Below are 25,648 nucleotides of genomic sequence, written 5' to 3'. Positions count from 1 at the left end.
GTGGGTGTTCTGTTAACCAGAGATTAAACGGTTCCATGGAACTGCAGTTACATCGTCTCATTAAAATATTCCCCCTCCCATGTCTGTCGTTTAGTCACGTCAGGCAGCATCACTGAAGACATGGAGACTGCATATAGAGTAAGGTATTACTCTGTGTGGGTAAGCACGTCAGAAACTGGCCCTGAATTTCCGTCTTGCTACTGGTATCTCTGTGCTTTACTCGCCGGTCACTGCAGTTCAGGGACTGTTTGTTTTGCTACCCTTATTTTCAGGGTTTTATAACTTGGATATCAGTAACTCTGGATTGAGATCTTAGAGCCAGGTTTCAGCCTGGGATAACTACCAACCTTCTTCCCTTTCCCCCGAGATGACCAAAGTATACAGCCCTTTTTCAGCCAGCTGAGTCAGCCATCTTTAAATCGGGGTATGGAAAAAGAATGGGTGTGTCCCAGCTTTGGGTGTGCTGTGTTGGTGTATGCAACTGTCACGGGTTGTTTTCAGTACCCGGCACCTTTATGTTTCTAGATACGTGCTTGTCTGCAGCTGCTGTTTTGTAAGACAGAGATGATGCAGCATGCTATCAAGGAGTTGAATGCTGCACGTTTTTGTGGAGACTTTAGATTCATAGGGTTCTAAGGCCAGATGGATCATAATGATTATCTAGTCTGACCTTCTGCAAAACCCTGGCCAAAAACGCTCACACTGAAACTTTGGCATCAAGCCCATATCTTTGGTTTGAGCTATATCATATCTTTTAGAAAGGTATCTAATTTTGAATTAAAGACTTCAAGTGATGGAGAAACCATAGGTAAATTGAATAATTACACTTGTGTTAAAAAATGTGCCTAATTTCTAATCTGAATTTGTCTAGCTTCATCTTCCGGCTATTAGATCTTGTCAAGCCTTTATCTGCTAGATTAAAGATCAGTCTGTCAGAAATCTCTTCTCATGTAGATACTTGTAAGCTCTGATCAAGTCACCTTTTAACCTTCTCTTGGATAAACTAAATAGATTGAGCTGCTTTAATCTCACACTGGAAGGCAGGTTTTCCCGACCTTGAATCATTCTTGTACAGGTTGAACCTCTCTAGTCTGGCACCCTTGGGACATGACTGGTGCCAAACCAGAGAATTTGCCAAACTACGGGAGGTCAATGCAGAGTGCCAGCAGGTCTCCATAGGCACAGGAAGTAGGTTACAGGAGCTGCAGCAACACCCCCATGCTTTGCACCCAGTGTGGCCTCCTGCTTCTGCTCTGATGCCAGCCCCAGGTCTCAGCCACCGGCCCCTTGCCTGGGGTTCTAGCCACTGGCCCCAGGTCCTCCCACTCCCTCCCAGAGCTTAAACGCTGTGAATCAGCTGTTCATGGAGCTCCAGAAGTGCTGGGAGGGAGTAGGAGGAGTTGGTAAGCATGAGAGGCATGGGGAGAGGGGGGCAGAAGGGGGAGCTTGCTGCCAGTGGATGCGCTGCACCCAGTAATTTTTCCCCATGGGTGCTTCAGCCCTGGAGCAGCCATGGAGTCGGCGCCTATGCCGGGCCATGGATGTTGCCGGACCAGGGAGTGCCAGATTAAAGAGGTTCAACCTGTAGCTCTTTTCTGAATGCTTTCCAATTTTTCAACATCCCTTTTGAAGTTTGGACAGAAGAACTGTGCATAGCATGAAGTAGTGATCTCGATAATGTTGTATATAGAGGTAATATCTGCTCCCTACTTCTATTCAATATTCCCTTACTTATATATCTAGTGATCGCTTGCAACCTCTTAGCTACAGCATCATGCTATTAGCTTATGTTCAAATGGTTATTTATCATGGCCACTAAGTCATTTAGTGTCACTGAGTTCCCAGTTACAGACCCTCAGCTTGTAAATGTGGCCTGCATTCTTTGTTCCTGGCTGCGTGGCCTTGCATGTGGCTGTATCTATTAAAACACATTGTTCAAATGGCCCTGCCTTGCCAAGCAATCCAGGTTGCGCTGTATAACTGACCTGTCTCCATCATTATTTACCACTCTATCAATTTTTGTGCCCTCAGCAAATTTTACTAGTATTGATTTTATATTTTCTTCCAATTCACAAGAACAGACCCCAGTGGGGCCCCCTTAGAAACACCCCCATTCAATGATGATTCCCCATTTAACGGGTTTTTAATCCATTCAATTTGGGCTACATTTTTATCAGAATGTCACACGGGTCTAAAACGTCATCCAGAAGTATAAATCTATTATGTCAACACAGTTACCTTTACCAGCCAAATTTGTGATCCCATTAAAAAAAAAACAGCAATTTGACAAGCCTTGTTTCCATAAAACTATGTTGAGTGGCATTAATTTTATTACCATTTCTTAATTCTTTACCAATTTGCATCCCACATCAGTTTTTCCATGATTTTGGCGAGCATTAGTATCTGACTAGCTGGCCTATAGTTACCTGGATCCTCCTGTTTACCTTTTTTAAAATATTGACAAAACATTTACTTTTTTTCCAGTCCTCTAGAACTTCCCCAGTGTTCCAAGATTTGTTAAAAATTACTATTAATGGTTTCAAAGGCTCATCAGCCAATTCTTTTGCTACTCCTGGGAGCAACTTCTCTGGTCCTGCTGATTTAAAAAAAATTAACTTTAACATCCTCAACTCTTTCACATCCTCTCTAGTTACTGATGGAATAGAAAGCATTTCATTATCACTGTGGTATATGAATTCACCATCCTGATTCTTTCCAAATACAGAACAGAAATATTTATTGAATCACTTCTGCTTTTTCTGCACCATGAGTGACAATTTTACCATCCTTGTCTAGTATCAGACCTATACTATTGCAAGGAGTTTGATTATTCCTAATATATATTTAAAGAATTCCTTCTTAACCTTAAGCCTACTGGCCACAGTTTTGCATTGATGCTTTTTGCACCCTTTATTAATTGCTTTGCCAATTTATTTTGGCTCTTTCTTGCTTTTGCTGTGTTTCTTAATCTGAAATAAGTAACTGACTTGAAAGGAAAGCAATTACTGTTTGTGCTGGAAACATAGGTATACCTGATCCTGATTCTATGATCACAGATAATTTTCTGCATGCCTGCATATTTAATACTGTATTTTATTTTCCAGTACTATGCTTGCAAACCTTTGCTCCATAGTGAGTGACTGGCTTAGCATGGGGCTGCCCCTGGATACAGGGCTACTGCTATTCTTTTGTTTAGATCAAAGAAAAAAGCCCACTGAAATATATGACTTGTGGGGAGAAGAGAGAGATGTACCTAGTGGAACAAAAATCAGGGGAGGGGACTAGGACACATTTTAGTGATGTGAACCCTGACAATGAGTACAGTCTTCAAAAGCACCTAAGTCCTATTGACTGACTTGATTTTTTTTTCAGTGGGACTTAGACACATTTTGAAAAATTTTCCCAATGTTCCTTTAACTTACAAGACTTTTTAAAGATTCACACACACAGGCAAATTATTACAGTGAATTGATTTAGTCACAATGGAAACAAAGTGAAAAAATAGACAAATGTTTTTCACTCTGCAACCTGTCTGTTCTACTGATCCTGGGTGTCACTTGTACCAGCTGGCTCAGAGTCATGTGGCGAGTTTGGTTTATTATTTTTTTTTGAAGTTGACAGTTGTCCCTTTTAACAAGAAGCAAAGGGGAAGCGTTAACCGCAGCTGCAGAATTCAGGAGGTAGCAGCCGCTGGAGGAGGCGTGCTGATGCCAAGTATTGCAGTGTAATTCTGAGAAAAGAAACCTTCAAGCCTCATCCTTCCTAGCCACCTCCCCCCCTCCCCCGGCCCTGATATTGGCCTGGCTGTTGCTCGAGTCGAGGTGTGATGTTGTAATCTTTGTTGACACTGGAGATCAAAGCAGAAACATTTTAAGGTGCTATTCTGTACAAGCCTATGTAGCGTGATTCAGGCACTAGTCCAAACTCAGTGTTTGTAATATTTATTTGTATTACCCTAGCACCTAGGAGCCCCGGTCATGGACTGGGACCCAATTGTGCTAGGTGCTGTACAAACAAACCAAAAATGATGGTCTCTGCCCCAAAGAGCAGCTGGTGAGTCTCTGTTTCCTGTACGAAAGTGAGATTTCTCTGGGATTGGCTGTTCAGTCACAAGTTGTTGGACTTTCTTGTTAATTTCTTAGGCCTGGTCTACACTAGGAGTTTATGTCGAATTTAGCAGCGTTAATTCGACTTAACCGTGCACCCGTCCACACCAGGAAGCTAATTAGTTCGACCTAGAGGGCTCTTTAGTTCAAATTCTATACTCCTCCCCGACGAGGGGAGTAGCGCTAAATTCGACATGGCTATGTCGAATTAGGCTAGGTGTGGATGGAAATCGATCTTAGTAGCTCCGGGAGCTATCCCACAGTGCACCACTCTGTCGATGCTCTGGACAGCAGTCCGAGCTTGGATGTTCTGACCAGCCACACAGGAAATGCCCAGGGAAAATTTGACACTCTCCGGCGCCTTGTAGATGTTCTGCAGGACCGCAGGCAGGAGGACAGAGTCCCCCTGCACTGTATCTGCAACCACCCTCCCCCGCCACAAAGTCCCAAACCCCCCTCACCCAAAGTAACAAGAAGGAGGGGCGACAGGGGCCGTGAAAACTGTCACTGCACCCCTGCAGAGTGCACAAATACAAGAAGGCTCTCATTCCCTAAATGTTGAGAAGTCCTTCCCTTCCTGGCTCACCGAAGCCCCAATCCCAGTTTCATCCCCTAACTGTGTAGTTGATTATTAAAAGTAGTTTGCTGTTAATTACTATTTCTGTCAAGTTTTTCTACAGAAGACTGTCTGTGAAGGGGGGAGGAAGGGGTTTGGTAATTGCATAGGACAGTCACCTTTACCAGGGTACAGACATGGGGGCAGGATCAACAGCAGGTCACACACACAGTGCAGTCAGTAGGCACCCTGGTCGGTCTGGGAGGTGTTTTCCATGTTCTGTGTGGGTGAGCATAATCAGCAGCCAGGCGATTTGCCTCAACCTCCCATCCCACCATAAAGGTCTCCCCCTTGCTCTCACAGAGATTGTGGAGCACACAGCAAGCTGCAATAACAATGGGGATATTGGTTTTGCTGAGATCCGAGCGAGTCAGTAAGCTCCTCCATCTCCCCTTGAGACGTCCGAAAGCACATTGAATGATGACAGTTACCCAAGACCACCCTCGACACATTTTTCCCCCCAGCATGCATTGTGGGGAAATCCCAGAATTCAAATGGGCAGCGGGAACTGCGGGATAGCTTCCCACAGTGCACCGCTTCCAGTGTCGACGCTTGCCCCGTTAGTGTGGACTCACAAAGTCGAATTAGTGTCCTTAGTGTGGACACACAAATTCGACTTTGTAAGGTCGATTCCACAAATTTGAATTAAGTTAAATCGAACTAATCTGGTAGTGTAGACATACCCTTAACTGCAAAAAACAGCTCGACCTATCCTGACATGGTGTTGGTGGCAGTGTGGTCTGCTGGTTGGAGCCTGGGTCAGAAAGTGAGGATCGCTGTGGTCTAATCCCACTTCTTCCACTGACTTGCTGTCCTTCAGCAAGTAGCTGATGACTTTGGCTTTTTTCAAAGATGCTGAACTACCATGGGACTCAGGAGCGCTCAGCACTTCTGAAGACAAGTCTGTTAACTAATCTGTCTCTGTTTTCTCATATTTACCTGCCTACTAAACTCACAAGGGTCTTGTGAGGATTAATTAATGTCTGTGAAGTACCGGTAACTTGTACGTGTAGCACACTTTAGCAGTGTCTGAAAGGTTATCACCACCAAGTCAAGCACCAGTGCTCTGACTGGGCCAATGTAGTTTGTGTGCTCTGGTTCTGAGCCTCTGATTTAGAAATCGTGAATGCAGCTCTTTGTGTGATGTTCCCATTTTACAGACTAGGAAAATCAGGCTGAAAGTTGACTTGCCCAGTACCCCGTGAGGTTGGTGGGAATGGACCCTGGGAGTTCCTGGATGCCACCATGACCTGATGCTACTTTAATTTTGTAAGGAAGCATTTAGGGTGCAATAAAGCAGCAGAACAGGCTAAGATTTTTAAATGATCTTTTCTCCCTGCAGTGCCTGCATCCTGTAGCAGATTATCTCCACTGGAGACAGTCCAAACTGCTATGGGAGCTACTGCATCTGAATTCTCTGGATTTGAGAATAAAATCAGCAAAAGATGCTTTGTAATGGACAGCTCTCTATAGAACCCTGCTGCTGCTCTGCATTTGTCCCAGCATAGTGTGTCCAAAGAGGGAACAGAGCTACTGGGATACCCTTCCAGGCCTCACCACCTTCTTGCCTTTCTTAATTCTTTGTGTATGCCGGAGTGACTGCACTGCAATGCTCCAACTCAGTGTGCGTGGGTGATCTAACCCTTTAATGACCTCCCATAGACAGGCTATAGGACATTTCACCATGATTCCAACTTCCCTGTTTTGGGGTCTTCTATAGTTTAGGTGGCAGAGATGTGTGGTTTTGGAGCAGAAGGACTAGTCCTAGGTCACTGTGCGAGCTTATATATAGCGTCTGTTCTCTGCAGTGTGTTCATCGCTCCTGCACTGAGGTCAGCCCAGAATCAGTGTGCTGTAGAGCAATGTAAACGGGCTCTCATTGCTTCAGATTGCACATCTCATCCAACTGAGAGAAATAGGCAGCCCACCTGCATGCCCAAGAAGAAGGAACGTTTTCCTTTAGGATATTATACAGGTTTTGTATTTAACTTTTCAGTGCCCTCAGCTGGCAAGTGCCTGACCCTGAGCTGGATAGGCCCTGCCTGGCTAATGGGCTTAGGTTGGTAAGGAAAGGAGTGTTCGCTCTACCAACTCCAGTGCTCACACATTGCCTGGGCTGGCAATTCATTAAGAATGACTGACTGATTGCAGACATGTATCACCAGCGCGCCTCATTTCTAGGGATGTCCCTCATTACAGACTCAAAGTTAAGTACACACCGCACACATCTGGCCTCCTTCACTTATTATGTTGAGAATTATTTACATCTGAAATGAAGAACCATGGTGCAAAAGTCAGAGAGATACCCTAAAAGGACGGGTCCCTGAGCATTGAGTTTCCTGCGTGAATAATTTCTGTGCCCCTCACTATGGGTCTTTGTCATGCATTTGGACCGCGGCAGGCTGAAATTCAAAGATTTTTAAGGCCATAGGGGACCATTAGATCAGCTAGTCCAACCTCCTTCATAACACAGGCTATAGAATTTCACCCAGCTACCTCTGTATTGAGCCCAATAACCGTGAATTAAGGTGTGATTATAGCATTCGCCACTGGCTGCAAAACATTGTCACTGATAAAATTCTATTAATGCATTTGTGGCTTTGTTGGGAAAATCACATTTTCAGGTTTGGTCTCCCACCTAAGGTGATTTGCTCCTCTTGGTATATTTCCAGTTGGGTTCTGCAGAGATCAGTTCTTGGACTTATGCTATTTAACATTTTTATCAGTGACCTGATAAAATCATTCCGATAAAGTTTGCAAATGACACACAAACTGTGTGACTGGTAAATAATGATGAGGACAGGTCACTGATACAGAATGATCTGGATTGCTTGGTAAACTGGGTGTAAGCAAACAATATGCATTTTAACATGGCTAAATGTAAACATATCCATCTAGGAACAAAGAATAGAGGCCATGCTTACAGGATGGGGGACTCTATCCTCAAGCAGGGACCCTGAAAAAGATTTGGGGGTTGTGGTGGATAATCAGCTGAACATGAACTCTCAGTGTGATGCTGAGGCCAAAAGAGCTAATGCAATTCTGGGATGCATAAACTGGGGAATCTGGAGTAATAATAGAGAGGTTTTTACCTTTCTATTTGGCACTGGTGCGACCACTGCTGGAATACTGTGTCCAGTTCCGGTGCCCACAATTCAAGAAGGACATTGATAAATTGGAGAGGGTTCAGACAAGAGCCACAAGAATAATTATAAGTTTAGAAAACCTGCCTTATAGTATGAGAGACTTAAGGAACTCAATCTATTTAGCTTAACGAAGAGAAGGTGGAGGGGTGACTTGATCACAGTCTATAGGTAGCTATATGGGGAACAAATGTTTAAAAGTGGCTCCTTAATCTAGCAGAGGAAGGTATAACAAAATCCATTGGCTGGAAGTTGAAGCTAGGCAAATTGAGCCTGGAAATAAGGCATAATTTTTTAACAGTGAGAGTAATTAACCATAGGAACTATTTACCAAGGGTCATGGTGGATTCTCCATCACTGACCATTTTTAAATCAAGATTGGAGGGTTTTTCTAAAAACTCAGCTTTAGGAATTATTTTGGGGGCGGGTCTCTGGCCTGTGCTATACAGGAGGTCAGACTAGATCAGGGGTAGGCAACCTATGGCATGTGTGCCGAAGGCGGCACACGAGCTGATTTTCAGTGGCACTCGCACTGCCCAGGTCCTGGCCACCGGTCTGGGGGGCTCTGCATTTGATGCTTCTTAAACATTTTAAAAACCTTATTTACTTTACAACAATAGTTTAGTTATATATTGTAGACTTATAGAAAGAGACCTTCTAAAAACGTTACAATGTATTACTGGCACGCGAAACCTTAAATGAGTGAATAAATGAAGACTCGGCACAGCACTGCTGAAAGGCTGCCGACCCCTGGACTAGATGATCACAATGGTCCTTTCTGGCCTTGGAGTCTATGACTGGGGTGGCCTTTGCTTTTAGGTCCAGAGCCCGCAAGTTCAATCCCCAAAGAAAACCCTTGGGACTTGTTACACCAGGAAAGGCAAAAAGCTGCCTGAGAACAGTGGGTTATAATGGGGGGGGATGTGAGGGCAAGAATTCAGCCTTAGCCAACAAGTTCATTAATTATGTGGCGATGGTGCAATGGTCACGTGCTGGGTGCTTGTGGCCTTACTTTAAAGGCTTGTTCACAAGAGTTGCAGAAAGGGGGTGCTATTGGCATGACTGGGATGTGTTGGCTACATGTTACAGCAGATACATCTCAAATTACAGGACACTGAATTGCGTTATGCTGTATTTCATAAAAATACCCTCCTGTGGCAGCAGAGCTGAGGTGTGCTCCGCTCTCCCTTCTCGGCAGACTGCATTGCACCCCTCGATGACACCTGCAGAAGGAAGTGGAGTTTGTGACTAAATGTCCCGTTTGCTTTAAAGGTAGCCTATGATCTTCTGACCAATCCTCATAGGCGGCATGTTCATGTCTAGATGTAGCCGGAGGGTGGGGTGACAGTGCTAGAGATCCAGGACTCTCCAGCACTCATGTCAAGGTCCTGGATACTCAAGATCCCTCCTTCCTCACCTTCCCTGTTGTCCGTTTTCTAAGAGCTTGTAGTCTCTCTCCCTTTGGAAGGAATCCAGCCCCCTGGCCCCCATCTCATTCAGTCCAGATTAAAGCAGCCAGCCAGCACTGTGATTTCCTTCTCTCTTGCTAGTGATGAGAGGAAGGAAAGAGCATGCACCTTGTTGGGTTATTTGTACTTGTGGCTGTGCTCGCACAGGAAATGGAGTTCTCCTCATCCGGCAATTTACCGAGGTGTATTTCAGTCCCCGCTGCTTTTGCAAATTCCACTTTGTTGCCTTGGACTTTTCCCTTCTCGACAGTGAGGCATCTGGTCTCGAAGGCATCTGTTCCAAACAGCCTGATTTGCCTTAGCAATAGGCAAACCCGCCTGACCCCTGCTGTCCAAATCAGTCTAGCCGAAAGCTGGGTGGTTTGCATCCAAATCAGTCCAGATCGTGCCCAGCCTTTGCCCCAACCTGTCCCCTGATCCTAACATCCTTCTTGCTTTGCCAAAATCAGCCAGGTTCCCAGCCGCTCTGGGCCCCACTCTTGGGACAGCAACTTCCTTGAAAATCTTTTGTGCCCTGGGACTTTCCCAGGAAGGTGCTGCTGTCTAGGGTGACGATGACAGAGGGAAACCCCACTGTGTGAAAGATTTGATTACAGAGACTTACCAAAGCCCAGCAAAGAGAGTAGTGAAGTTCAGGAAATGTGTTCTGTTCTGAGACAAAAGCCGGTCAGAGGTACCCTTGAATGAAAAACTGAAACATTGTTGAATTAACTATTGAGTTGCTGGCTATGCCTCCTATGTACACAGATCAGATCATAAACAATACCACACTGAGAGCACTAATGTTGTAAGCAAACCAGGCAGAAGTTGGGCAATGCCAAAGGTCAGGTTACAAGTGCAACTTTATTTATCTTCCTAGTGGGTAGGGCTTTTGCCCTGAAATTCTATGTTGTTTCTGCAGCCCCTTGCCTGATTCAGGGCTCGCTGAATGAGGCAGCTGTTCGGTGTTTATTTGTCAATCACCTCTTAGATCAGAAGAGGGAAGTTGCTCATGCTGTTAATCTCTCTGTCCGCCTTAAAGCAGATCTAAATGGATTGGAGCTGGTCAGAAAGTTGGGGTTTTGCAACATGCTTTTTCTTGACCCAACCTTCCCCCCCGCCCCTAAATCTTGGGTCTTCACAGTGTGGTGTCCTGCCCACCCAAAAGATGAAGCAACCTCCCTGAAATCCGCAGCCTGGGGTGTCTTATCACTGTTATCACATGGAATTTGTGCCTAAAAGCAGGACAAACCTGTCTGGCTCCTGCAGTTATGGAACTTCACTGACATAAGCGTAACTGGGATACTGTATATTATAATCAAGTATCAGGGGGAGCCGTGTTAGTCTGTATCCATAAAAACAACAAGGAAGAAGTGAGGTTTTTTAGCCGCAAAAGCTTATCCCCAAATAAATCTGTTAGTCTTTAAGGTGCCACAAGACTCCTTGTTGTATATTATAATGTGATTGTGCAGCCACATTAGTTAATGCATAATTGTCTTCCTTACTGGGTATGCAGAACTCTCTTCCAGATTCAGCTTTCTTTCTTTCTTTCTTTCTTTCTTTCTTTCTTTCTTAAATGTGTTTAACCACTAAAGGCTGTGAAGAAAACCTTCAAAATGTGACCCATGGGTAATGATGTAGTGCTGCCTGTGCAAATCTTCTGAAACAAAAGAGCTAAGAGGTGGGAACTGCCCCAATAATCTCAGTTTAGGGATGTTAACCCTGAAGGCTAATGTTGGCATTAATGAAAGATAATGTTGGCATTTCAAGTATTTCACTGTAGATCATTTTATTAAAAAGGTTAAGCTAATATATTTGCCTGCCAGTTGTTGCCAGTGGGGAGCAATGGGATGACTGGTTGCTATTCAGCTTTGAAGGGGGTTGAAAACAAGGAATTCAGACCCTCCCATCTCCAAATTTGGAGTAACCTCTACCCAGAAAGGGGAGGGAAAGAGGAGCTGCATCTACCTCTCCAGTACAAAGAAACTTCCAACCTCTGCCCCTGTTACCCAGCAACCTCTACAAAGCAGTCCAGTGTGTTCAGTGCAAAAATCTGCAGCCACTGACAATTTAGAGGCAATGTCCAACTGACCTTGAATTGCAAATTAAATTAATATTGAGGGAGAAAGGAGTATTGGGGACTTAGCAAAGCAATAAGGAGGAGAGGGCTTAGTGGAGCAAACGGTGGCATAATTCAAGGGTTTCTGCCACATAGGTTCCTACTGCATAATGTGCTGCATAGGACTTTGACTGTAACTTCATTGACAGCCAGACAGTCAGAATCCACCTACACCCAGCGTACCAGTCTAAAACCTTCTTGTGCTGTCACATGTCACTTAGGGCATAAACCACCATCCCTGTCTGTCCTGGGCTGCTCTTTGCTTGTCTGCCATGTTGTTAAGTCCTTGAAGTTTTTCCTCTCTGTCCGACACAGGGATTCTTTCAGTCGGCCTGTTTTGCACATTCCCTACCCAATGGCAGATGCTCTGGCTTCATTCTTAACATGAGATATTTCCACCTTTTCTGGGTAACTTTAGGGATAAGGGGTTGTTGAACACTCTGATGGATCTCAACATTTGTTATAAATTCATTCAAGTGAATACCTAGTATTTGTATTTAATACCTAAGGCATTTGCTTTCTAAGGCATTGAGATGTCAGTACCTTTGGGAGGATTTCTAGCTTGCACATCTGTATGTTAAGATGGCAGTGACATTGGAGTTGAAAATTTGTAGTTTTGTCTTTAAGTGGTAGATTTTTGATGACCAAATCTTGTTTAAACTGGTGAAGTGCCAGGTTGTGACATTATTTCTTCCTAGACATCCCCACTGGCTTGCATGTTACTGCCAAAACATGTGAACTCTTACCTTCATTTGCCTTCTAATGTAACCCGGGAGTTGGGAGTTGCTGGGGTTCTCATTAGATTTGTTTTTTCATAACTGATTTTTAAATCCATCTTTCTTGCGCCGCTGGGCGTTCTTTGCTTACATATTGGTGGAGCTGCCATTTAGAAGAGCAGTGTCACCAGCAAAACCTAAATTTTCGAACGTACTGTAGTTAACCCACATGAGGCTTGTATTGTATTCATCCACGCTTCTCGTCATGAAGTTAGTGGCAATGACAAACAGGAGAGGTGAGCGAATGTATCCTGCTTCGACACCAGTGTTTATGTTAAACCATTTATTCAAGCTCTTCTCATCATTAAGACAAGAGGGTCTGGTTTGGGCATGTAGACTCGTTCCAAAACAACAGGCTATTGAAGCGTTATGATCAAGCTTTTCAAAATAAAATTAATAGGAACTGGGCACCCTTTGGTGGCTTTGAAAAATCTCAGCCTCTGAGTCCTGAAGCAACTTGCAAAGGTTTTAGTTAGAACAATGACTAGGGGGGCTCTTTTATTCTGCACACCTGTTCTCTTGCTGTGTTCAGACTTCTGCTGCTGACATTAGAGCCCATAATATGGTTCACTGCCGTTTACATTGTAAAGCCATTGCAGCTATTGGGGAGGGAGCTGTTTGGTTTGCACATTATTTACTCAATTGTTTAATTCAGTTCCTATGGCAGCATCTTTCCTTCTAGGGGCAGACATGCATAGCTTAACCAGAGTAATAATATACCACAGCTGGGTCAAGATGCCTGGCAATGATGCATGACATAGAAAGAACCAGACTTGACTCAGACTTGCAGGGTGAGCTGGCCATAGGGTGACCAGATGTCCCGATTTTATAGGAACAGTCCCAATTTTTGGGTCTTTTTCTTATATAGGCTCCTATTACTCCCCACCCCCATCCTGATTTTTCACATTTGCTGTCTGGTCACCCTAGCTGGCAGTTAGGAAAAAAATACCTTTTCCTTGCCAGCTGATCATACTTGATCCAGAGTCACAGAGATCCAGTAAATAAGGAGCCCGACCATACCCCTTTTCAGAATAACTTTTCAGAGCCAGACTGCGCTTTGAAATTCCATGAGTGTTTCTCAGTGAAATAACTTTGCTAGTAACAACAGCTCCACTGCTCAGTGGCCCAGGTAGGTAGCGAAGCCACTGAATGTTAATGGTTGATGGTATGAGCAGGAGTGGGGAGGACTGGCAATGAAAGGGTTCACACAGGCTGTTCTAGTGTATGGTGTTTCCGTTCCCCGGGCGGCCTTACTCTATGGGGCTGTGTAAATGATATACAGGTCCTTGCAGGTCACAAGGCAGGCGTCCTGTAGCAGTTTTGCTGCACCAGTCGCTTTCTTTGGAATCATCTTTGCTGAAATACAAAACCAGCCGAGCCAGCAAGTGCATCTCTTCCTTTGGGACCGCTCAGTTAGGAGTGCAGGAGGGGATCAGGGGCTGTCTTAGCACCGAGCATTTCCTCAGCGACTGCCTGGGAGGAGTTGGGGACTGGGTGACCATCTGATTGGTTGCTGACACAGGAAGAACTAAGGAACTGGGAAATGCCCCGCGCCGTTGTCAGCGCTAGGGCTGTGAATTGATAACGAAGGAAGCAAGTGTCAGGAGATGTATTCTACTGGTGATGTAGTTTCAACCGGTCTGGATAGAGGCTTCTTTATCCTCCCTCTGTGACCTTTCTCCGCTCCCTCAGCATCTCATAAATCTTGCATCTTCTCCTTCAGAAATCATTTAATACCAGGGCAGAAATAAGTTGTGTACAGGCCTCTGTGAAGGTAGTTATCTGAGACGGCTTTCTAGGTCTCTTGGGTAAGTATAGTGGCAGTATCCATGTATTGGAGGCATTCTCTGTCTGAGGACTCTGCCCTCAGCTCACTCTTTGGGTCTTCTCTCTCTAAGATCTCTGCTCTCCTACCTGCTAGCTGTATAGGTGGGAAGGTGAATGGTAATAATGGTGTGAGACTTGGAATTTAGGGATATTAAATACCTGGATGGCCACAATAGCAGTTACTTGCCTCATGACCTTCGTACCACGTACATACCAAGTTCAAGTCCTTCAAGGTGCACAGGGGCCAGGGCCCGGAGCATTTAAAAGAGCCTAACGTTCCTGGATGAGGAGTGTGGGTGACACCACTGCTGCTCTGGTACAGTGGAGCCCTCTACCGCAAATGTAAAGCTCATCTGTGTAGGAGATGGAGATTTCGCAGGGCCGGTCCCAGACTGTGGAACAGACTCCTCCAGGAACTGAGGACCATCCCAAACCTCCCAACCTCCAAGTGCCAGGTGCACTTCCCTGACTTGCCTTCCCTTCCCTGATATCACCAGAGAGTAGTGTGGACACTGCCAAAACAATTCCCAATGAATCACACGTGACAGACATTAGTCATGTCACTTAATGCATGAGTGGAAGGTACTCAGATACTGTGTCAATGAGGGAAGGATAAGAACCTTGTAGAACAGAATAGAATGAATACTCTGGGTTTCTAGCTCTCACTGACACAAAGTGCTAGCCCCGTACTCCACGTGTTAGCGGTTCCTTCTGTGCTCCTCCACTGCCACCTCTGGAGTTCCTGGTGCATTTGATATGTTGTTTTTCTGTCTCTCTCTGATAGCTGGGCTGTGTCTGAACTGCTGGAGCCTGCAGGAGCTGGTCAGCCGAGATGCAGGAAACTACCTCATCCTCCTGGAGAAAATCCTGCAGAAAACCAAAGAGGTAAGGCCCTGCCAGCAAGAATGAAGGATGCCCCAGCAGGGAGGTGGCTGAGGGCTTCTGCGAAGGGGGCAACGGGTGCTTTGTTGTCATTAGGGTGGAGTCTGGCAGGGGGTCCTGCTCTGAAGTCTGTAAAGAAGCCCCTTCCCCCAGGTACTTTATAATTTGGATGCATGTGTGAAGGGCTTTAGGCTAGGGTTATCTGAAATGCTAGGGTAACCCACTGGTGAGTATGTTACAAGATTCCCTCTGTGCCCAGTCTGCAGGGGATCTGAATCTGTTACAGGCCACACAAGGGAGCCCTGGCTCTGTAGCTCAAGATGTAGCAGCTGGTGCTTTTAGAGCTGGATGGCCCAGGTTCAAGGTGAGGGCTGTTGTACTAGCATTGGGACTATTGCACTAGCATGGAGCTCCCTGCCATCACTTTGGAACCTGATCCAAATCCCACTGAAATCAATGGAAACATTCCAGTTGGATTTCAGTGGGTTTTGGGAAAGGCACTTTACTTATATCTTGTATCCTGTTCCCCCACACTTTCTTTTTGTGTTTAACAGTAAGCTCCTCAAACCAGGGAGAGTGTGAGTGAGAGAGAGAGAGAGCACGTGCACATGCATGTACAGCATCTAACACAACGGGGGCCCTGAGCCTGACTGGAATCTTTGGGCACTATTGTGATATCGGTGATAATCTCCGTGAGCACTTGAAGTCTAGGAATTTGTGGGCATTTGCATCATTTCTGGTACTAGTTCTTTTCCATATTATAGTCCTGTTGGTGCTAGGTGACTTCACAGACATGAGAGGCGACTGTGTTAGTGAAACCCCTTCCAAACCAGGTTGAGTGCACTCACCTTCTTAGACAAGAGGCTGGGCCCAGATCCTCACAGGTATCCAGGTGCCTAATTCCCCTTGAAGTTAGGTGCCTAAATCCCTTTGAGAACCTGGGCCTTAGGGCTTTCAGCATAGTGCCTAGTGGAGCAGAAGCAAATAGCGTTAGAACCATGTTCACAGATCCCTCCCTGCCTTTAGTAGGAACAAGTTGGTAGCATGGCTTGAGACTGGAGCTGGGTGGTTGATGCTGCAAAACACAGTTCCCACGGTGCTGATAAATCCCTTCAAAGGCTTTTGTGTCCTTCTTGTGATGTCTCTCCGTGAATGTTCTCCCAAACAGTCGCTGGTAGGAAAGTTCCTGGAAACGGGGAATTTTAAGTGAATGTCAGAAAACATTTGCAGAATATGAACATTGAATTCCTAATAAATCTTGGCACCTGATTCTAAGAATTATGCACATCCAGCCAGTCAATGGAAACACCATGTGACTTGTGCCCAATCAGAATTAACCAACACAGCTTGAATTTCAAATATCACACACGAGTGGTGAGGCCTTAGTAAGGCGCGCTTGAGCAAGCTCCAGGTGACTGTGGAGATGAAGACGGAATGAAAACTGAAATATGACTAAGTGCTGTTGGGCCTGGTGCGCCTCGGTCCCGCCTGTTCTCTCTGTGTGTCACGGAATAGTCTAGTCTCCTGAAGGCTGTAAGACTTTGGTCTGATTTCAGTTGTTGGGTATAGTGTGCGGGTGCAGGTGGCCTGCAGTACAGGAGATCAGAGTAGGTGGTCTGGCCGTCCTGCCTGGCCCGAAACTCTATGACTACACTAAGAATTACTGACAGGAACTGGCAAATAATTCAAACAACAAATTCAGTCACATCATAAGCTGTTCACAGACCGCTTGCAAAGAGGCAGATGTTTGTCAGTTAAATAAATCAATCCACCTGAGCTGAGAGGTTTGCTGCATCTCTACTTGTGGACTGCACAGACACATGTGCTACCAAATGCCAAGCAGCATCGCGTTCCTCCAGCAAGGTCGGCCGCAATAGCATGAACCGGGTGTCAGTGCTTGGGAAGAATGGAACCTGTAGCTCAACCTGACACCTTTCCCATGAGCCCTCGCGGCTAGGTCTCTCCTTTCCGTGGAGGAAGGAAGCCTGTGAGCAGGAGGAAGTCTGAATGTTATGCCTAGTGAAAGAGAAGCTGATGCCTGGCTTGCAGCCTTGCTGGTCAGTTCGCCGTGTTCTCTCTCTCAGCACCGGAGACACCCAACTCTGCGTGCGAACCCCCAAATGTGAATCTGATTGCCGTGAGTTGGCCCCATTCCAGCTTGCCCCGCTCCAGTCAGCGTGCAAAGGTGTCAACCTCTGTGCCCAAAACTATTTGAATTTTGCAGTTTTTAGCAGATGTTGTAATAGCACGTGACTGAGCATCAGCGCCTGGAGATAGTCGAGCTGGTCTGAGGTCAGACCTCTGGAGAGCAGCTTCTGGCATGTGGGAACTGCAGAGAAAAGGGATGTGGTAGTGCAGTGGGAAAAGAGCAAGCCTGAACATCTGCACTTTGAATAGCATCACAAGACACAAGGAGAGGTTTCCTACTTCCTGAAGTGCTTCTATGTGCATGACCTCCAGTCCCACAATAGCGACCGCCCTCCTATGCACTTGGGGAGAAGCACAGATTCCAGTCTCATTCTCCATTGTGTGCTGGCCATTGTGCAGAGGGAAGCCGGGGAAGGGAGATCCCAGCCATACAGTTCCAGGAGTCCTGGGCATGCATGTTTCTAGGGGCAGGGCTGCAGTTGGTTTGGTGCACTAGGATTTATGAGCCTTGGCTTCCTGAAACCCTCCCTTGTTGCAAGCTTTTCTTTTTTAGCCTGTCCAATTCAGAATGAATTGATGGCTTCCTGCTATTTTAATGGAAGCTTTGCCTGGGCTATTCTGGTTTGCTTTGCAACCAAAAATACATTTGGAACGTAGAGACTGAGCAAATGCTAACAGCTGTAGTAAGCAGCAGGCTGCTAGGGTTTGCTATGTCCAGCTAAGTATGGTAGGTGAAGGATCAGAGTTGCTGAACTGTTAACCTTCAGCAAGTCTGTCTTCTGATGTGAGGCCATCAGCTCTCCCAAGTTAAGTAGCCTCAAGCCTTGGATGGGAGACGGTAGCCTGGTAGGAGGTGGTGCTAGGGACTCTGGAGTTCAAGCGAGCAAATAATTCACATTGCAGTGTTGCCAAACCTCACAATGTTATCATGAGTCTGGCAATATTTGATGTTTTTCTTACAGCCTCAGCTCCTAAACTCATGTGAGTACGTGAGAATCTCAGCTTTCATTTTTGTAACAAGTTTCTAGCCTTTCTAGTTAAAGAGAAAATCTTGAAAACGTGACCCAAATGTACCTACCCTAAAGACTCAAACCAAAAGAACTAAAATGAACCAAAAATGTCTTTTTTTTTTTTTAGGCCTGATTCATGATTTTTAAATGGCTGGGGTTGGCAATATGGCAACTAATAAGTTGATTATTTTTAATCTTTATTCTTTTCCCCCCTTTTCTCCAATTGTTCAGGAACACCTCGTGCTATTCCTGTATGGATTCATAATTATTGGTGAATTTCCTCAGTGAATAATTCTTAGTCTGCAGATTGCCCATAATTAGTTTTGTTACAGACTTCCGCAATGTTGCCTAGTGATGTAAGTCAGCTGGTGGTGTTTATCATCTGGTTGCATGATTTACATTCAATGCACAGCACACATTGCAACAAGTGTGAATAAAGTTCCCTCACACAGAAAATGTAGAGGGTCACAAACTTGGCTGAATATAAATTCCCTTTTGAATTTGAATAGTTGCAAAAATATTTTCCATTATGCCCTCATGTGGTGCTCATTCCTCCAAAGGGAAATCTAGGATTGACTGGCACCAGCTAATGTACATTTTTAAACATGACTATCTGTATCCTCGCTGGGCGCTAAGTAGCATTTAACAGAGTGTTAATTTAAAGATTGCAGTTAACACATTTTCTAATGTTCCTCACTTTCCTGGAGTAGACAAAGATGGGATGAGCTGTGCCAATGGTCTAGTCTGTACTTACAAAGCTAGGATGATATAGCTGCATTGGTTAGGGATGTAAACAATCCATGCTCCTGACCAGCAGAGGTACGGAAACCTAATCCCTAGCGTAGATGTGGCGTAGTTAAGCCAGCCTAAAGCCAGGTTCTACACTACAGACATATATCAGTATAATTATGTCACTCAGGGGTGTGAAAAGTCCTGTTATACCTGTGCAGTGCCTGTTGAAGTCAATGGGAATCTTAGCATTGATGTCGTTGAGTGGGGTGCTGGACAGGAGCAATTCTTGCAATCACATGGTTGTCTACAAAGCTTCCTTCCATCTCCTGATAGCTTTTGGGTATTTCTGTAATCAAATAGCACAGCTGATCCTCCTCTTCTCGTGTGTATTTCCTGCAGGTCCAAGAGACATGCAACTATGACCTCCTCACTCCATTGGCTCTGCTGTTCTATTCTGCAGCTCTGTGTGTAAGTCCTAAAGTTTTTAACTGATTGTAACTTCAGCTTCAAGGACAGGCTGTGAATTGGAGCACTGCCCTAGCTGAAAGCAGAATAATGTCGTTATGTAAGACATAAGAACTGCTATACTGGGTCCATCTAGCCTAGTTTCCTGCATCTGACATTGGCCAGTACCAGGTTGTCAGGGGAGTGTACAGAACAGGTCCGTTTTGGATAGATCCACTCCGACTTCTTCTCCCAGCTTCTGGAAGTCAGAGGTTTAGGGTTGCCCTGAGCATGGGGTTCCATCCCTGACCATTGTGGCTAATAGCCATTGATGGACCTGTCGTCCAGAAACGTATCTAGTTCTTTTTATAACCCAGTTATACTTTTGGGATATCTTCACCTGAAGTACTGTCCTTGCCCTGGTCTTCTCATCTGGAAAAAGATTTAGCAGAAGTGGAAAGGGATCAGAAAGAAGCAACCAAATAGCATAAGTCAGAGAGACTGAGAAGTTTGGGTCCATTTATGTTTAGAGAGGGGACAAATGAGAGGGGACATGATAGAAGTGTACAAAATAACAGTGTATAGAAGGTGAATCTGCCCCATTTGCTCTTTCTCATAATAAATCAAACCAAGGAAACTTCTAATGAAACCCAAAGGCAACACATTTAAAACAGAGAGAAGGAAATACTTTTTTTTCACACAATATATAATTATCCTGTGCAGTTCATTGCTCCAAGATCTCATGGAGGCCGAGAACTAAGCAGGATTCATAAAAGGGTTAGGCATCTGAAAGGATGAGAACATCCATGGTTGCTAAGAATATGTTTTCTTTAGTAAGAGAGAAACTCTCCTTCTTTGTAGCATAAGCCACTAACTGATGGCACTTAGGCAGAAACAACCCCAACAGGCAGGTTATTCTGTAGTTGTCCAGAGAAGGGTTGCTTGAACCCTCCTCAGAAGCATCCAGTGCTAGCTACAGTCAGGGAGTGGATTGTACGACCTCTGGTCTGATCGAGACTGAGAGTTTTTTTATTATCCTCCCAGCGCCAGCCCACATACCTGCTTTCCCATGATGCTACTCGCCACTGAAACCTCCTCCTCTTTTACTTGGGCTATCGAGCAGCTCAGTTTGGGAGCCTAGTTTGGGACCTGGGAGGATCTGAATCTGTCTAAGTGGTGTTGGGGGGGCAAGGCCGAAGAGGAAGGACAGGCCTCCATGACTGTGTCCTTGGCCCACCTTGGATTGTAATCCTCATGCTATTTCTATTTCCCCTATAGAATCCTCACTTCCCACCAGACTCTGACCTGCTTCTGAAGGCCATTAGCACCTACCACACCTTCCTTACCTGGCCTATGCCCTACTGCAACATCTACCGGGAGCTACTGACCTTCATCAGTGATGAACTCAAGGCACCAGGTAGGAATCCAAACGGTCCATTGTTTTACAGGTCCCTCTGACCCGTAGTCTTTGTGGTGTTGGGTGCAGCTAACTTAGCCTCAGAGAGTCTGGGTGAAGTATTTTTACTGTTCTTCATGCCAAACCAGAAACGCTCACCACAGTGGTCAGGCATGCACAATGTTCTCTCTGAAATTCTCCCAGTGTTGCTCTCCTACACACGCGTTGCGTTTAAATAAATCATGCAAAGCTCAGGACCAGCAGCCATGCAGCAAACTGTGGGTCCATTTGCTACCATCTGCTCTGTGTTTTCCAATACAATTGTAAATGGGCTTTTGTCTTCTGGGAGGAGCAGGGTGAGACTGCTGAACTCATTTCACTGGTGCCCTAACACAGATTGGAAGCCAACTCTCCTCCAGAGGTGAAAAGCTGAATTGACACAGTTGTGTGTCCAGGGGCATGTGTTTAGCATTAATACTGTAATGTAGAGGAACCGTATTGCATGGCACCGAACATGTCTCCATGAATGTTAAATTCAGACAGGCACGCTGATCTCGGTAGATTAACGAAGCAGATGAGCATTCCCACTGCAGCCTCTTCGTTCTGGGGGAATCTTTTGCATGGCAAAACAGCTCTGGTTGCTCCCTGCTGCTATTCCAGCTAGCCCTGAACTTTGTTTTGAGAAGGAAAAGTGACTCAGCGGCACAATTTGATTATAACAGTGAATCCATTCATTCCCATCAAGGTGGCGGTAGTCTTTGAGTGTGCTGCTTTGTAAAAAATTTTCATACAGTTCCCTGGAACTCCCAGCTACTGCTTTGTGGCTGAGGTGCTGTCTCTGTGTAATTGGACTTTGGGATCAGCTGCAGCCGAGACCTGCAGCACGTAATCGTATCTGTCTTTATGCAGTAGAATCGTCTTAATTAGGCTATGCTGGTGGATGGCCTGATTCCAATTAAAAGAAGAGGTCATTTAAAAAGAGTCTTATGCATTAGGATGGGACACAGAGAATCATTTTTCTTCAGTACTGTATTAGAACAGATTGTAGAATTTCACACCCATTTAACATCTGGTTAATCGCCACGTCACCCCTTGGCACCGTTTGATTGCTGATGCAGGATTAGATGAGCTCCGAGCAGGGTTAGGGGACATGCTGTTGAAAACCTGTGTTGGCAACGCTCAGGCCATGTCTACACTAGAGACCTTACAGTGGCACAGCTGTCCTGATGCAGCTGCGCCGCTGTAAGATTTCCCGTGTAGCCACTCTATGCCGATGGGAGAGAGCTCTTCCGTCGACATAAGTAAACCACCCCCAATGAGCGGTGGTAGCAATGTCAGCAGGAGAAGCTCTCCGACTGACATAGTTCTGTGCACACTACCACTTAGGTCTCTCAGGGGGCTTGTTTTTTTTACACCCCTGAGCGACATACATTTTGCCAGCGTAAGTGGTAGTGTGGATATGGTAGTCTGCACAGCAAAGTTTTACTGGCATAGCTATGAATAAATCACACCCAGCATAGCTCTGCTGGCAAAACTCCCAGTATAGAGAAGACAGAAGAATGCATCTGTCGGTTTAGCTAATGTTGTTTGGGGAAGCGGTGTAGCTATTGGCGGCAGAAGAACTCCTTCTGTCTGCCTCTGCTGCGTCTCCACTTGATGTCTCTGCCATCCTAGATGTACTGGCAAAGGTTCTGTAGTGTAGATGAGCCCTGAGGTACCCGTCTTTGCTAACACCCTGTGTACTAGCTCAGATAGAGCCAGAGGAGGCCCTGTACTCCAGAGCGGAAGCTCTCTGGGAGGGCAGTGGGGGAATACACTGTGTGCTTCTTAACTGTGACCTTACCCAGGGATCCAATTTCTGCTGGTGATAGCGACTGGCAACAACTGCAGGCTAATTATCAGCAAATTATCAGCATCAGCAAAGATTCTTCAGCCAGTGCCAAGGGGTTAAGTAGAGATTAACCAGGTGCTAAGTGGGGGTGAAATTTGAGGAACCAGAAATGGGGGTGGATAGAAGATGCTTTTGAGGGAAGCAAAAGGATAAAAAAAAAATCTTTGTAACTTCCATCTAAACCACATCCCAGCTCAGAGCTGCCCTGGGGCCCTCAGGCCCTTTCCTGGCTTGTGGCTATGATGTTACGGATAGTGCACTGATCGTATTAAGTGAGGTGGCAAATGAGGCCCAGCCAGCAAGGTTGGAGCTCTCAGGCTCTCCCAAACAGGGTTCCCAGTGAAGCAGCCCAGTGGCTGGGATTGGCCCTGGTTTACATTACGGAGTCAGGTCGATGCAAGGCAGCTTACGTCCGTTTACCTTAAATGGGCAACCAGCTCCAGTGGGTTCAGCCCCTCCTGGGTACCGCTGCGATGGTAAACCTGGCCAAGCATCCCCCACCTTTCCCAGGGGTCTCCGGCCCTTCCCGCTCATCTGCCTGGGCCTGGTCTCTGGAATGGCAAAGCCACATACAGCTGGGCTGCAATTCTGCAATGTCAGAACCAGGGATGGTTCAGAACTGGGTCCCATTTTATCCAGACCCCTAAAGTGAGGGCGAGCAGGTGGGAAATTGCTCTGGATTTGGCCAGAGAGAGACTGTGACGGTCCCCAAAGAAAGCTGCCTGGCTCCGGTGTTCTCATCATGATCAATCCGCCTCGGCCCTTCTGCTGTGCACATCTCTGTGGCCAGGGTGTTTCCCACACTGCCTGTAACGAGAACCAAACCCAACAGAGCAGGCTGCACTGGCCAGGAGACCTGCTGGTCCCCATAATGGGCACTGCTCCCATGAAAGCAAGTGATTGAAGACTCTGGAGGGATAAAAGGAAAAAGCATGAGGCCAGACAGTGACAGCTGGGAAATGGCACCAGCAAAACAGGGACGTCTTCCGTAACTCCGTGCAGGCTGTTGGCCAGTTCCTGTTTGCTGCGGCGTGACGCTCGGTTGCATGGGAGCAGTGATGGGCTGCATTGCTCAGTGCTAACTTCTGGCAAGGCAGGAAACTGCAGTATTCTCCAGGGGGCAGTGTGCTTTGGGAATGCCTTTTTCTGACTGACAGCCGGGCTGGGCGACATGCTGCTGTCAGGAGATGGTGTATTCTGACCCTGTTTAACGGCAGCACAAGTCCCAGTATCCTGTCGTGAAAGCCGTGGGGTTGGGATGGAGATTATGCTGATTTCTCAGGGCTGCCTTTGCGTGGGGAGTGTGTAGGGGGACAAAGACGTGCAGGAAGGCAGGACTTAGTGATAACCTCCTCCTCAAAATGACAAGTTCTGTTTTAAAATGTCAGTTTGACGTGCCCTCGCCCACCAGTTGCCTCCTTCATCTTCTGGGCTCTGCCTCTTCCACGCCGCCAGCCAGATGAAGGCTGCCGAGTGGTGTGTGCAGTATCCAGAGGGTTAATGTTTCCCCCTCTGAACTGTACGGTGCTCACCGGGAAACTGGGTTTGCTGTGATGACAAATCTAGTTTCTTTCATTCACAGGGGTCTCTCCTGGACCCTAGACCAGCAGGCGCGGGGTATGTGATGCCAGTGAGAGGCAGACTGCAGAGTGAGGTTCAGACTGGGATGTTTGTCCTGCAGACCTGACCCCCAGGCTGGGGGAGGAGATGTTGGGGAGGGTGGTTTGTGTTCCTACTGCTATGGCAGCTCCATGCACTCACGCAGCCGCGGGATCGCAGGGGAACATGGCAGTGCAATATGGAACAGGAGAAGGTGGTTGGAAATCAGTCCCAGGGCGAATCCCAGTTCTGATAAAAAAGCCTCCCATCTGAATCAGGTTTGGGTGCACTTTGTCTTCTGGACAACTTTGTGCTGAAACCAGATGGGAACCGTCCAGTATCGGTAGTGTGGATGGGCTCTAGAAGTACCGTGTGGCTGGTCTGGTGATGCTATTGATGATGCTGTCCCTGAACTTCTGTGGAATCTCCCAGCCTCATCTCCGTGGTCCGTTATCATGTGACACCAGTCCAGGAAGCCTGTTTTAAACACAACTGCAAACCCCTGGGAGATCCCCAGGAGCCTTCAGTGCATACTGCTGTCATCATTGCACCCCTGATGCCCAAGAATAACTTGGCTGGGGGTTAGAGCCAAATTGCTCTTTACACCCTACAAGAAGGCAGATGGTTCGACAGCCATGGAAACATAAAGCACAGGGCAGTGCTGATGTGCCCCGATCGTGAGCTGGAAGGACCGCCTTCAGGGACCAGAGCCTCGTTCTCTCTCCATGGCACAGCCGATCCTTGGCCTTTCCACTTTCAGTTCGCACCAATAACAGTGATGGCTTTGTGGAGATGACACTTGTCCATTGGAAATCCAGTCAAGACCTTATAGACTCATTCTGTTTGCCAGGCACTTCCGGAGCTGTTTGTGGTACAGTATCACCAGATACTGTCCAAATGCTTCCGCTTTCCTGGGAATCTTATGCGGTCAAAGCCAAGAGGTAAAGATTAGCCAAGACAAAGCTGCTGTCAATATTTGCCAAGAGTTCAATAAACCTTGGTATTGTCTGAGAGCCTGGGTGGTGGATTGTTCTGCAGAGCACGATCATTAAATGAATCGATGAACAAAACATCAGCTTGGATTGCACAGGCTACCCCAGGAAATTGCACGGGAAGGCACCACTCGATCAGGGGACGCTGCTGCAGGGGCTTTACGAGGCCGTGTCTGGTAGCTGATTGGTGTCCTGACTGAAATGGATTTGATAGGTCTCAGCCCACTTCCCAGGAGCCACAAATCCAAATCGACAAAGCTGTCAGCATGCTTGAGGCTCATTGGGGGTGGCCGGGCATGAGCATGCCACATGGACTGAGTGGCCGTCTGTTGCTCCTGGTTCAGGGGGGAAGCTGTGTGGGGGAGGGGAAGCTTGCACGACTGCTGCCTGCACGGCAACTTGTTCTATGGACAAATAAAAAGCCTATGCCCAGTGCTGAGAACGCAGGCGGGTAGGTGCTGAATTTGCACATACAACCTGAGAAGACTTCAGAAGTCATGTTGGGGAAGGGGGGAATGG

General features: G+C 46.4%; 1 protein-coding gene across 2 annotated transcripts in view; it reads left to right on the top strand.

Moving 5' to 3' along the window:
• PIK3R5 (phosphoinositide-3-kinase regulatory subunit 5) overlaps positions 1-25,648 on the top strand; it is a 99,055-nt gene that overhangs the window by 46,515 nt on the left and 26,892 nt on the right. For both annotated transcript variants that reach the window (XM_039501887.1, XM_039501888.1), the window contains exons 3-5: positions 14,820-14,920; positions 19,207-19,275; positions 20,530-20,668. In XM_039501887.1, coding sequence (XP_039357821.1) covers positions 14,820-14,920; positions 19,207-19,275; positions 20,530-20,668 — 309 coding nt within the window. The remainder of the gene's footprint in view (positions 1-14,819; positions 14,921-19,206; positions 19,276-20,529; positions 20,669-25,648) is intronic.

The sequence above is a fragment of the Mauremys reevesii genome, linkage group 15 (genome assembly GCF_016161935.1).
Source record: "Mauremys reevesii isolate NIE-2019 linkage group 15, ASM1616193v1, whole genome shotgun sequence".
Classification (NCBI taxonomy): domain Eukaryota; kingdom Metazoa; phylum Chordata; order Testudines; family Geoemydidae; genus Mauremys; species Mauremys reevesii.
This window is presented reverse-complemented; position numbering and strand designations above follow the sequence as displayed.